The following is a 13,527-nucleotide window of genomic DNA, read 5'->3' as shown; positions in this document are numbered from 1 at the left end:
GTTGTATATTCACATGAGAGTTTATAAACTCAAAACTACATCTGGTAGAATATAATCAGAAAATATTAAATATCCTCTAATATCCCTTGCTACCTGTGATACTTATTGCATGTTATTTTGATCTTGCTTATGTTAGATGGCTTGTTTTTTTTTCAAGACAAATAAAGAGCCCATGGCTTACTTGTTTTGGTTTGTGGTTCAACTACAAATAGCACTTTTAATCAGCTGCGCTCATGCAGTGTGTGTGTGTCTTAATCAGACCAGTGGACAGGCTGTACAAGCCAAAACTGATCAGTTTTCAACACAGCTGTGTGTAAGTCGGCCTGTTCCTTTTTTTTTTACATAACTCAGAAAACAGCACGTCTCCCTCTGCTTTGAAACAGGTATCAGACCGACATTTCCTTTTGCAAAAATTTAATTCACTGCTCATTAAAGAGGATAGTTACATTTGTGCCGGGACAGTCAGCACATACTGTTAATACTGTCTCATGCAAATCGCTGACTTGTGCAAATGAATGCTTTTTTTTTATTATTATTATATTGTCACCATCTGCTCCATGTCCTCATCTAAATACACCACTGCCAGCAAATGAGCGTCTGCAGCATGATATATGCAGACAGCACATTTTGAAACAAACAAATCCGTGGTGCATATTCATGTGCACAGATACAGATTTACATAGCGTACAGCTTTAGATAACAGCTTGCAGATTAAAATTTTAGTGCGTGAGTTTGACAGATGCACCGATCCGAAAGATAATACCAGTATTAATTTATGCCACTGGTGGCCAAAACAGTCATGAAGAAACATTTGTGTAAAATAAAATGATCCACTTTTTTAATGACCCAATAATAATTAGTAATTATGACATAAATATTGCATTTAGTTTGACGATGTGCTGGCAGATTAATGGAGATTATATTCCAGTTTTGAACAATCCAGTTATTTCTCATTCTGGACAATTGGAATGATTAAGTAGTGGATAAAAATGATCTTCCAAAATGAAGGGGAAGTGCCATGATTGTCAGAATCAGAATTAGCTGACATAATAAAAGATGCACTGGGTTGACAGCTTCACGGAGCGGTCTGAATATATGGGAAGCGTGTTGAAAACAAAATCGGTCAAATTGTCTCATGACCTATTTCATAAATAGATAATAGATGTTAGATGTTGTGTCAGGATAAAACAGCAGTGAACCCCTTTTTTCACTAATATGAGATAAAGTGCTAACTAACCTGCGTGTGCCATTCATAATAAGAAAAAACATAAAAGTATAAGCGCTTCCTGGAAACACTTCCTGGGATCAAGACAGGTAAAAGGCAGTGAATTTGTGGAGCAGGTTGCGACAAACAGTTCATCAGTCACCTAGTTAATAAGTCTTAATGGTGACAAACAGGGAGGTAAAGAAACAGGTTCAAGCAGGTTGGAATGGCTGGAGAAAAGAGTCAGGAGTACTATGCAATAGAAGACTAACAGCCAGAAGGAAAGAAAAGGTGTAAAAAACAGTGGTGAGACCAGCGATGCTGTATGGACTAGAAACAGTTCCAGTGATGAAAAGACAGGAGGCAGTGCTAGAGGTCGAAGAGATGAAGATGCTGAGGTTTTCTTTGGGAGTGACCAGGATGGATAGGATCAGGAATGAGTCTGTCAGAGGAACAACAGATGTTAGATGTTTTGGAGAGAAGGTCAGAGAAGTCAGACTGAGACGGTTGGGTCATGCACCGAGGAAGGATAGTGAATATATTGGTTGATGGATGCTGAAATTGGAGCTGCCAGGCAGGAGGTCTAGAGGAAGACAAAAGAGAAGATTTATGGATGTAGAGAGAGAGGATATGAAGTTAGTTGGTGTGAGAGAGGAGGATACAGAGAATAGGGTTAGATGGAGAAGTTTGATTCACTGTGGCGACCCTATAAAGGGAAAAGCCAAAAGGAGAATATGAGGTGTGGTACGTGGACAATGCCGAGGGAGAGAGAATTTCTGATGTTATTGCTAAGTTGCAAATCACAAAATATTCACTCCTGCATTCACATTGCACATAAAAACGTACAGCCATGCACTCCCTCATGGACATGTTGGGCGAACGTATACTTTTTATACTTTTTCATCTGGGAGGAAACCGGAAAACCTGGAGGAAACTTCTTGTGTCATGTTAGCTGCCAATAGTTTTGTTACAGAAACAAAGAAAGACATCTCCAAAAACTAGAAGCTCAAGAGAAGATTGTCATCAGGCTTTCACTATTTTTGGATATATTTCAGTCTTTTTCATTCAATAGAACTTTCAAATTTGGTCTATTCTCTTCAAAGTTTGTATTTGAGTTTTTCTTATTAAGAAAAACATATGGGCAATTTACTTCTTTATATTGAAATGTATGACGCTGTTCCCCTGACGTCAAAGTGAACCTGTAGTACCTTTGAGTGTCCTTCCAGCAATTTCACCCTTATCATAATAGCCTTTATTACTTACTCTACTACTTCTTGGTGGATAGATTTTTTTTTATTGTTGTTTTTTTTTCAGAGTGTGAGTTATTTTTTTTCTTGTCAAAACAAATCTGTGTCAGTGGGCCAGTGTATATATGGGTCACTATGTGTGTTGTGTGTGTCTTCAGTCTCCATAGGGATGACATACCATGGCTTGGAATATAAGTAAGACATGGTTCTGATGCTGCAGATGTGGGTGTTGAACAAGATTAGTTAAGATGCATTGCACAAATTTTCTGAATCTTAAACAACACAGTAGTGGAAAATATATTATTTCTGTCTTTGGCATTTTTTTCTGTCTTAATACAATATTGTATAGAGGATCCAACTGTCCAGCAGGATTAGTATAATGGCTGTGGATGTTTGTGTCATAACCTACATTTTCCTTATTATCATCACATAATGACATAAGAGGGACTTTAGGTCAAACTTAGGCTGATTCATTGTCACTGTGGGTGGCAAGAAGCTCATTATTTGTAACAGATATGTAATGGCTACTAATTTTCTGTGTGGCTGTGTGTGCATGTGTGTACTTGTGTAGATGCATTTTGAAATATGTGAAAAGTTTATTTTGTATGGATATAATAATAATTATATATATATAATTAAGGATATATATTTTTCATAAATCTTGCTTGAGTGGATAGTTAACTAATTCTTCACACAAAATGTGATATATTCTAATATGCTCTTTTTGTATGTTCCTAGCGGTGCCAGTCCAGTTGGTCTTATCCTGACTGCCATAGTGGCCATTGTTTACAAGGTTGCAATACATTTTGAGGGGTAAGTTAATATCCCTTTTTAGCTCCCAATTTTTATTTAAACAAAACAGTATTGATTATCATTTCTCCATTCCCTCCAAAATATTTGCTTTGCCCCATCTTATGCCCAATTATGATTACATAGGTTTGGGATAATTCTATATTGGTGGATCAGATCTTTTCCAGGAGTTACTGTTTCATCTTCCATGCATTATTATACAATCATTAATTTGGTTAATTAACATCTATTGCCACAGAAACTTCAAATTTTGCTGATTCCCAATTGTATATGTCAATGATTGTTTACTTTGGTTTTAATAGATTTCAATTTCGGCTCAAATTCCTTACTGTCACCTATTTTCCCTTTCCAGTACATTTACCTCTGTTTTATAGCTTTACCTATTAAGGGTTTTTTTTTAACAGGGAAAGAGTTGAAGTTTATAATGTTTTATCCTGAGATAAATCAGTCAGCGGCTGGTTCTGTCTCCCTCACACATTGCTCCCCACCTCTCATCTACGATGATAATGAACAAGTCCTAGAAAAGAGTTATGAGTGACCCACTTCTGGACATCTGTCCATGCAGACACAAAAATACACCGAGAAATACACAAACACGCTATTTCGACATAACACACTCACAAATGAGGAACAGCTCAGCATGAAAACAGCTGCTGGCTACACCTACTCATCCAGCCTGCTGTTTATCTGTGTGTGTTGTCCTTTAGAAGTGAACTACAGACATTTTATCATGTATATGGGTGTGAATAGAAAAGAACAGAATAATTGTCATTGCATGGCACAAGTTGATTCATGCAAGAACACTTTGGTCCAACATGGTGCATGATGGACATGAGAACCTTACACTTTATCATGTATATGGGTGGGAATAGAATAGAATAGAATAGAATAGAATAGAATAGAATAGAATAGAATAGAATAGAATAATTGTCATTGCATGGCAAATGTTGACTTTGGTACCACATGGTACATGATGGACATGAATATCTTACACTGTCACTTCTTCGTGTATTGTTCCTCCCACTCCCAGGTTTCAAATTGAAGAATATAGCAAGAATAGAGCAACAGTGAGACAAATGATGAGATATAGCGGATGGATTTGCCCACGCAATGACCGACTTCGATATATTTATAGAAAGGGTTACAATACAAAGGTAAAACTTGTAACAGCTATTTCTGATTGGTTTCTTGACAGTTTTCCTATTTGGTCAAACCCCTCTAGGTCATATTGGTTTGTTTATTGACATATATTTCTGCTGCCACATAACCATCCCGGTCTTGCCAGGGGATGACTCGGCCTCCTTTGTCTTGCCGGGCGTTTACCGGTGGCCTCATTTTTCCAAGAGGCTGATTAGAAAAGTCACATTAGCATTGAAATGTAAACCTAAGGATTGCTTAACCTCAGCAGAGTCAAGGGCGTGCTTTTCCAAGGATGTCACACATTAACCTGCGCAGGTGTCATTGTGGTAATATCCGGAAGATTTTTATCGTGTCATTTCACCGCAACCTGTGAAGTGAAGGAGAAACAGGTGCCAGATTTTACCACGCACTGTGACTTGGGAAAGATTTACTCTCTATCTTTATCTTTTGTTCCTGGCATTGATTATGAATGAGCCCATTTAGTTAAACTGTGCGAGAATTGGAAGAACATTCAGTTGGAGTTGGCCTCATACGGTGATGAAGATGGATAAAAGAAAGAGTGGAAACCACTCTGTGATGGAAAATGCAGCCAAGTCGGTAACCGCAGTGTCTTTGAGGTTTTTCTTTTCTTTTCTTTTCATAAATACTCTGATACATGAGATGGTAGAAACTTTTTTTTTTTTTTTTTTTTTTATCATTTCTTTCTATTATTATACCCCCAACAAGGAACTTCAAGGCTCTGGGAGGGCTTTTAAATTTTCTGTTGTTGGAATAGACATTTGCTGATGTCTTTTTTGGTGTATTTTCAAACAACATTTTGCAAGTCATTACAGTTTATAACTTTAATCATAATTAAACACCCTTGCAATAGATCCTCTCCTCATGAGAAAACAGATCTTTAATTGCTTTGCGTAATGAATTGCCAGTTCTAGCATCCTGCATTAACATTCCCATAATTATTAGCTAAAAATGGTGACCATACATCATTAATGTACAATAATTCCTCAGTCTGAAACACTGACTCCTATCTAATTGTTTCCCCTCTATTCGTTCAACGGTGTATATTTCCAGTATTCCCTTGATTACAAATTGTCGCTGCATGTATTTGCATGAAGCTGAGTGGAGGAACATGAGGGGCCGCGAGGCTTCATATCGCACCTCATATGTGCTCAGACTCCATCATGGTTCATCGAACAAACGCCGGTCCTGGTACAGAGTGGTACAAATTTTCTGGGCCCTGATTTATTGTCCCATTACATGTTTGTTCTGCTGTATTTACAGACCATTCACTGAACGCATCTATCAGGAGAAGAGTCAGCACCGCAAACAAGAATAATCGCCTCCCACCCGGGAGCCTCCTCTTGGTTTTCCCTTCCCGTCACGATACGGAGACAGACGGACTGAACAACTGAATGTGTTGCTTCCAGGCTCCAGTATAGATAGTACAGTAGCACTTAAGACTCTGCCCCACGTGTTGATAGTACAATTTTCTATCCCAAGCAAAAGCTTCATGAATCTTAAGTTTCGATTCCCTGCATTGTTGTGTTTTAGATTCTTTGCCACTCAGCTGAGGTACTTGCTCGTTGTTTCTGACAATTTTTCCCAGATTTTTCTTAGCAAGCATAAAATGAGAGAGGCTAATGTCTAACTGGACACTTAATATATCTAAAAACCATATCCTCACACTTGACACCCACTGAATGGCAAGGTTTAATTTATCAAATCTAAAAATATGCAGAAGTTTAAACAAACAAAAAAAAAATCAACTTGTGCATGGGTGAGCTTTTGCCGACAACTTTCAATTTTATCAATAAATATAACTTTGCAGTTCCTCAGAGATAAAATAGTGATGGTGTAATTGCTTTGAAACTATTGGAAAGTATCATTTTACGCAGAGTAAAAAAGTCTCTTCTGCCCAAGAGACACGTACAACTAGGTAGCATTTGAAGTCTCAACAGACAAGATGCTCAGTGCAAATGTGTGTCCAAAATAGAAGCCCATCTCCTCCATATTTATGTAGCACCGTTTTACAATTTTCTTATAAACCAAACTTTAAGAGGTGTGCAGGAGCATGAGAACAGCTCTGTATATTTTGGCCAGATTCGGTTAAAAAGGGTAAGGAAAAAACAAACAAAAGCAAAAAAAAAAGAATGAACTCTTTTTGTTTTACATTCCTGCCTGTCACTTGTGTTATGGGTTTTGGGTTATGAACCTGAAATAGTAAAACAAGTTTATTCAACTCGCGTGTTATTGGTTTTTATCTCACGTTATTGAATGTTCTTCCGAGTTTCAGTTCTTGTTTCAGTTCTTCGGCCCGACTTTTTTATCCATCTTTGCTTATCCTCATACTCGCACACTCTGCTGTTCTGTGTGAAAAGTTACATTCTACTGTCCTGGTATTTTCTATCGGATTTTCTGTCCAGTGCAGTTCAATTCTCAGTTATATGTCAGTGAGTTTGTCAGAATTATTTATTGGGCAAAAAGTATCTCAGCCTGTTTCTTGTATACCTGCCGGAAGACCCAATCTTCTTTAATTTTGCAATAGATACAGTCTATTTGTTCTGCGCTTAAAGAACAGGTGTCTGCTGTTTAACTGCATAATTTCCACAGCAAAAACGTAAAGAGAAAAATAAACAAAATGGAAGCCTTTCCTTGAATGACCGGTTATGCTGTTAATATTTATTTAATTTTTTAGTGCTAAAATGTCAAATTAAATTATTGACACAAAGGTGGGCTGAAAAATATTCTGGTTGACCCATCGCTTTGTGACGCATGATGATTGGGTATTCTTATGTAATACAGAAAGCAACCATGGTGAACCCGCAATAAAAAGAAAAAAAATGTTTGAAACTAAATACAGTTCATTTATACTGAATAACATTTTTTTCCTTTTGAACTTATATCCCTTCTTACTGGTGATGATGTTTTTTGAAAGATTTCTGCATTTCCTGTATTGAAGACATCCTCTATTTCTATTTAATCCAATCTAGGTTCAAGCTAATTGAAAGAAGATGAGCGTTCCCCATTTTGTCTCCCGAGTCTAAGCTATCCTATTTTTTCAATTCCCTCTGAATAAGGCAAATATTTTAATGGAAGTTTCCTGTACACTTTTGCTCGCACTGTTTTTTCAGAATAAATTATCTTCTTAGTGATTGGTCTCAGAACTAAATAACTGTAGTTGTAGCAGTGTGTTGAAACCATGACTCGGTTTAAGCCGTCGCCAAAAATTGAGACAAATATTGTTGTCGGATGAACCTTCGCGTGAACACATTTATTGACTTGGCATGACGTGTGGTAAAAAAAAAAAACGAAAATAAATTATAGAGAAATTCACTCATTTGCTATAAATGAATTCACATTTATACTTGCGGCGCAAACGACAGTTGTAACTTTGCTCTTGTGTTTCCACAGTACCTACCTGTAAACAGCTCTTTCAAATACATCGTTAAATTCTATTCATTTACAACGTTGCAGTATATATATGAACTTTAACATTCTTAACATCAGGCTAATGAACTTACAGCGTTGTGACATGTACTGGACTGTCTCAGAAAATTAGAATATTGTGATAAAGTTCTTTATCTTCTGTAATGCAATTTAAAAAAAAAATTACTTTTACTTGATATTCTAATATTTAATGATAGGATTTTTGAGTTTTCTTAATATGTAAGACATAATCAGCAATGTTAAAATAATAAAAGGCTTGCAATATTTCAGTTGATTTGTAATGAATCCAGAATGTATGACATTTTTTGATTTTGTTATTGCATCACAGAAGATAAAAAACTTTATCACAATATTCAAATTTTCTGAGACAGTCCTGTCTCTGCCTCACCTCACCTGAACAGCAAGTGACTGAGCGGATGTGACGTCACTAGACATCAGATTTCAAAATAAGAAAACTTGTCCTACAAAATTAAACTTCTGCAGTTGGTACATACATTTCCACATCAGTCAAGTAACAGGTAGTCTTTAAAGAAGAAGTGTGCAAAATAAATGGACAAACGCTTTCAGGAAAGCACAGTACTCGTGACACTCTTTCCTTCACACAACCACTATTTTGTGTATCTCCAGCTTTTGTTTCATCCACTGCCAGAGGCTGTTGAAAAATGATACATTGCTCTTTCAGCGTGAATGAAACACGATCTTGACGAAAAGTGATCCATAACAATGTGACTTTGCCTGATCGTGTACTGGATAGGGAATGCTGGGTTGCAAGATTAAACCCTTTCACACGTAAAACAGCTACACAACTTGGCTTCTTTTTTTTTTTCAATTATGCAGGGGATGGCATTTGGTTTAGATCTTGGGTTGGCGTGTTTTTAAACATGAGTTAACAACAGGAAAGTTCGCCCAGTCCTGTGTCCCTGTACAACTGAAGCGGCACTGAACTTAAGGAACAAAATTGTAATTAAATACCTTCTGCATATACAATAGCTGCCACCTGTTTGTACACCACAGCCTGCTGTATTCTCAGAAAAAAATCATAATTAAGAATAGAAGACCTTAACGGATAAAAGAGTGCTTCGCTCCTGCAAATATTTAATGAGAGCAGAGTCTGTGAATTTGCAAGCAAACAAAAACATAATTTGTATAAATGCAAAACCTCAGCGGTTGCACAAAAGCTGCATTCAATGATTATTTCAGAGATATTTCACATTTAGGTTAAATGAGCCGGGCAGAATAAAATAAGTGTTAACATTTTATGGCTGTGTTTTTGTGGTGATTCAAGTGGTGCAAACACAGGGTCTACACAGGGACAAAAACACAGACAAATATCTGAATGACTTTCATCTTGCACTTGCAATGCATATTTATATTAAAGTTTTTTAAATATCTGAGGAATCTGACCCAAATAATAATACAGTCAGGAATTTGGCCTTTTTCTCATCACTGAAGTCATGCTTTCACCATCTTGTTCTGTTTAAATAGAATATGTGGTTTAGAAACAGTAACAAAGGGAATTTGAAATTTATGAAATTGTAAGATTATATGCAGCTGCACTCAGTGTCTGTCCTTTTCATTACCTTTTTTTGAAGGTGGACTTTTAGTTATTTCATTAATATATCTGAAATTTTAAGTTCATACAAATAAATCCTGTAATGGGAGTTTTAAATTTAAACTTCACATAACAAGCTGTATGAGTGTGCACTGAATATGATATTTTTTTTAGGCCTTCAATATCAAAATTTAGGTCAGACTTCCTTTTTGTTCGTCCTCCCTCTGCAGACATCATTCAAACCCATATTCTCATATGGGGACCATTTGTTTGTGAACATTTTCTTTTGAGTGAAATCTTTGCAGGAGCCGAATAATAGTGCCAGCTGGAGCGCTGAAAAACACAAAACATACTGAGTCCCAGTTGTTTTTGTGCTAATTTCAAACTGAAAAACCAATATCATAACACTGTAATCTTCGGTAATACTTTTAATTGGGTCACATTTTATCCACTTGAGAATTTGTGGACATTGTGTCACAAGGCAAATCGATCAAATAGTGATGATTAATGGCACCCTGGCAAAGGTACTATAAATGGCCTGTAAAGCCACCCATACATTTTTTGGCATTTTATTATTTACTTGTTATTGTTGTTGCAGATGTGTTTCATTTCAAAATGTTTGTATTTATATAGTAAATTTTCCCTTTGACCATGTGGGCTCCTCCGGTTTCTTTGTTTGCCTCCCACAGTCCTAAAGAAGTCAGTTGGTCAACTGAAAAGGGTGGATCATTCATAGGTGTGATAGATTGCATCGATTGTTACTTAATATGGCCTGGTTATTGACAGGTTACCAGTCCTTGTTAAACCACACCTCTCACACTGTCAGCATAGATGTGCAAAATGAGTGATACGGCTATATATATCATGTACATATACTGTTGACATTTGAGTTTGACTTGTATCAAACAGCCTGGAAACATAATTTCATTGTAGAATCTTAATCTTTGTTGCATGTTTTCTTAAACTTGCAATGACAGGATTTTTGGCCATTGACATCTAAATTCCATTAAATCCTGCTTGGAAATCAGGAGTCAAGCAGGAATTCAGGAGCTCAGGACCCCTATAGTGATGATTATTCTTGGTATCGCAAGGATGTTGATGCATGTGAGCCAAAAAAAAAATTCAAAATGGAAGTTTTGACTCCACATTTTGAGTTTAGTTGATTCTGAGAAAGCGAAGATGACCTGAAGCGAAGTGTATTACTCTGAATAATGGTGTCTGCCGCATAAGCAAACTCTGAGCAGAACATTCTACATGCACAAGTATTTATGAAATACTTTCTTTGCAAGCACACAGTTTATTACAGTAATCTGCTGCACTGGAGGTACGAATGTTGCTTTTCAGTATCCGACCAGCTAAAGCATCAAACATACACATCAGCATCATTATTTTGCATAATGCTGTCAGAAGAAACATGTATGGCTGTGTGTCATCTTTCCTACACCATTTTGTTTTGACTTTTCAAATCATAGGACATCTAGTACATCTTATGTAACAAAACAGTTTTGCCAACAAGGAAGACACATATTTCAATTTCATGGCCTGACATAGCTTTTGCTACTTTTCCCAAAGTTGCCAATTTAGTGACTATCACTACTTGAGGCGAAACCTTTCATTTGCAATCATCTTATTTCCATAATGATGGAAAAGATTAGAAGGGTGGGAAGGCAAATTTTAAGAGGCCCTAATTCTAATCAGAACTCGAAAGACTCTTGGAAAGCTCATAAACGTTAAAGTCAAAGCTAAAACCTAACTTTAAATGAGGGCTGATCACCAATACTGGATGAACCCTGTCAATGTCCGATATTTGATTTTCAGAGGGCTCATCACCTTTTATAATCCAAACGCTACTTTTAATAATTTTTTTATTTGTAATCACATGGTTTGCCCTAAAGTTCACTTCAATACACAAGTTTGGTACAAATCTCTGTAAAAAAAAAAAAAAAAAAAAAATCTTGTTTATTTTTGTGTTTTTCTCATCCTCACTTCTTTGTTGGAAGTTACACACGTTAGAGCGACATGTTCTCACACTTTATTCTGGTTCTACACCTTCACCCAGATACAGGTAGATGACAGATTTTTGTCATCCTTCTTGAGAAAAACGTTGATGCCTCGGTGAAGAGGTCATGTGACACAGTGTCGGTGTGATTATCCTACAGAAACACGGGGGGGGGGGGGGTATGGTTTATCTGGAAGCGAGGCCCCCGGGAGAATATCAGAGTTGATATTAAAATAAACAGTGGGTTTGAGGGAGGCCAAGTGCTGCCGTCCACTGACTCGGTGACGCACAGACAGAAGTTTGTTAAATCGATCTTCACAGACACAGACAATACGCTCACTGATCCTGCCGACGTTTAAAAGGCTCAGGGGCCAGTCACACTTGCAGTTCTCACCACAGATTATTTTTTTATTTTCAGGAGTGAGAAGCAGTGCTCTGCTCGCCTGCTTTATATTTTTAAGGTCACATTCCTCTTTTTTTTCCAAGGGGGGGGAGGGGTAACTGACATCCTGCAGCTTGGATTGATATTATTGAAATGAAAGACTCTTAAGTCTACGTTCAAAGCGAATTAATGTGTGTAGCTGTCATGTGCTTATTTGGAATTCTACAACCTTACTTGTCAATTTTTCAGCTCACAGTGAGAGAGACCAGTGAGAAAAATATATTAAACTTCTAGAAAATGCTCACATGTTTTAAAAAACAAACTGTGTGTTTCAATTGCATTTTTTTGATGTTTGAAAAGATAAGAAAGTAAAAAAATAAATGTAAGTTTAGCTAGATAATTCCCTACAATGAAATTGAATTTTAAATGTAAAATCATTATTGCAGTTATCAAAATGTTTATTTACATTTATCAGTTGTCAGATCAGTCTGGAATAGTTTAAGTATGTCCATATCGTTATTTTTTATTTCTATTTATTTAAAGTCATCCAATCAGCAGAGCAGAACACATTAGTGGGTGCGGTATGAGGATCTTGAGCAAACTCAGAAAGGAGTTCAAGTAATGAACATTTGCCGCAGTTAATAATTCCATTAATTTCCCTAAATTTTCAGCCACTGATGACAAACATGAGAGGACCTCTCCCTGTCTCTCTCTCTCTCTCTTCTCCGCCCCTCGGGCTGCCGCCTTCGAGTCAGACCTGATGTCAGACCTCAGGCCGCCAAGCATAATGTCCTCCTTCAAACCGCACAATATAAACTACATTTTAGGATCAACCTCCTGAAGTTTCAGTCATCTATGTTGTTTTGCTCCACTTTGCCCAGTGACTGTGAGCTGACTTTCCCTGCAGCGGATGGATGTGAAAACAGGCTGCTAGTGTAAAGCCCAGACATAAAAAAAAGTGTTTGACTGGAGGTCAGAGTTATGTAAAGTCCTTATTGTGTTTAAGTTATAATACTGAACCATTTTTGGTTAGTGTAATAGTTATGATTTCGTTCATCAAATAGTCTACATGGAAAGTTTGGATCGGAAAAGTCACTGTATCTTGTAGAATCATGGAGTCAATTCATTCCTGTTCAAAAAGAGCCATTTGTGTGTGACACAACTGGTATGTTGTACTTTTAGTTTTTATACATTATTTTAGATGCTTTTACTTAAGTGTTTTAACTGATGTTCCATTTATTTATTTGATTATTGGTCTGTCTGTTTATTTATTTATTTACTTATCTATTTATTTATAAGTGCAGCCGCAGATGGCCTGCAGTCAGAGGAGCAACTGATACACTGGGAAATTCCCGTTTGGACTTGGGGGGCCTCCTGGTTTGATTTAGTCAATAATAATAACAACAATAATAATGATAAAAATAATAATTTTATTTTCAAATGGTTCAAAAAATAAATGAAATCAATATTAATAAATAGAATCTGAAGAAGAAGCTTGTGGGGGAAAGTAGTCGGACCTCACTGCATGAAGTTAATTCAAAATAAGTTATAATAAAATGTCCAGCTGCTTCTCACTGGAAACTCAAAGTGCAGAGGCCCAATCATCAACAACCACATAACGTAGGGGAGGGTTTCTTTTTAATGTTCTGATTCTTCACAGTATCGGTCCAGTTGGACAGAATATGATCAAATGGTGCTCAGTTTTAGCAGCATCTGCCCCCCCGGTTGCAAAATAGACCAGCCACT

The 13,527-nt window shown here is 36.8% G+C and overlaps 1 protein-coding gene across 2 annotated transcripts in view; it reads left to right on the top strand.

The window, feature by feature from the left end:
* Nucleotides 1-6,638, top strand: part of pemt (phosphatidylethanolamine N-methyltransferase) — a 63,193-nt gene extending 56,555 nt beyond the window's left edge. For both annotated transcript variants that reach the window (XM_086140504.1, XM_086140503.1), the window contains 2 exons: nt 3,190-3,264; nt 5,683-6,638. In XM_086140504.1, coding sequence (XP_085996630.1) covers nt 3,190-3,218 — 29 coding nt within the window. In that variant the 3' untranslated portion in view covers nt 3,219-3,264; nt 5,683-6,638. The remainder of the gene's footprint in view (nt 1-3,189; nt 3,265-5,682) is intronic.
* Nucleotides 6,639-13,527: the final 6,889 nt, after the last annotated feature.

Source organism: Fistularia commersonii, chromosome 33, assembly GCF_037954325.1.
Source record: "Fistularia commersonii isolate RoL2024-O1a breed Wild chromosome 33, RoL_Fcom_v1.0, whole genome shotgun sequence".
Classification (NCBI taxonomy): Eukaryota; Metazoa; Chordata; class Actinopteri; order Syngnathiformes; family Fistulariidae; genus Fistularia; species Fistularia commersonii.
The sequence above is the reverse complement of the archived record's forward strand: the minus strand, read 5'-3'. Positions and strand labels throughout refer to the sequence as shown.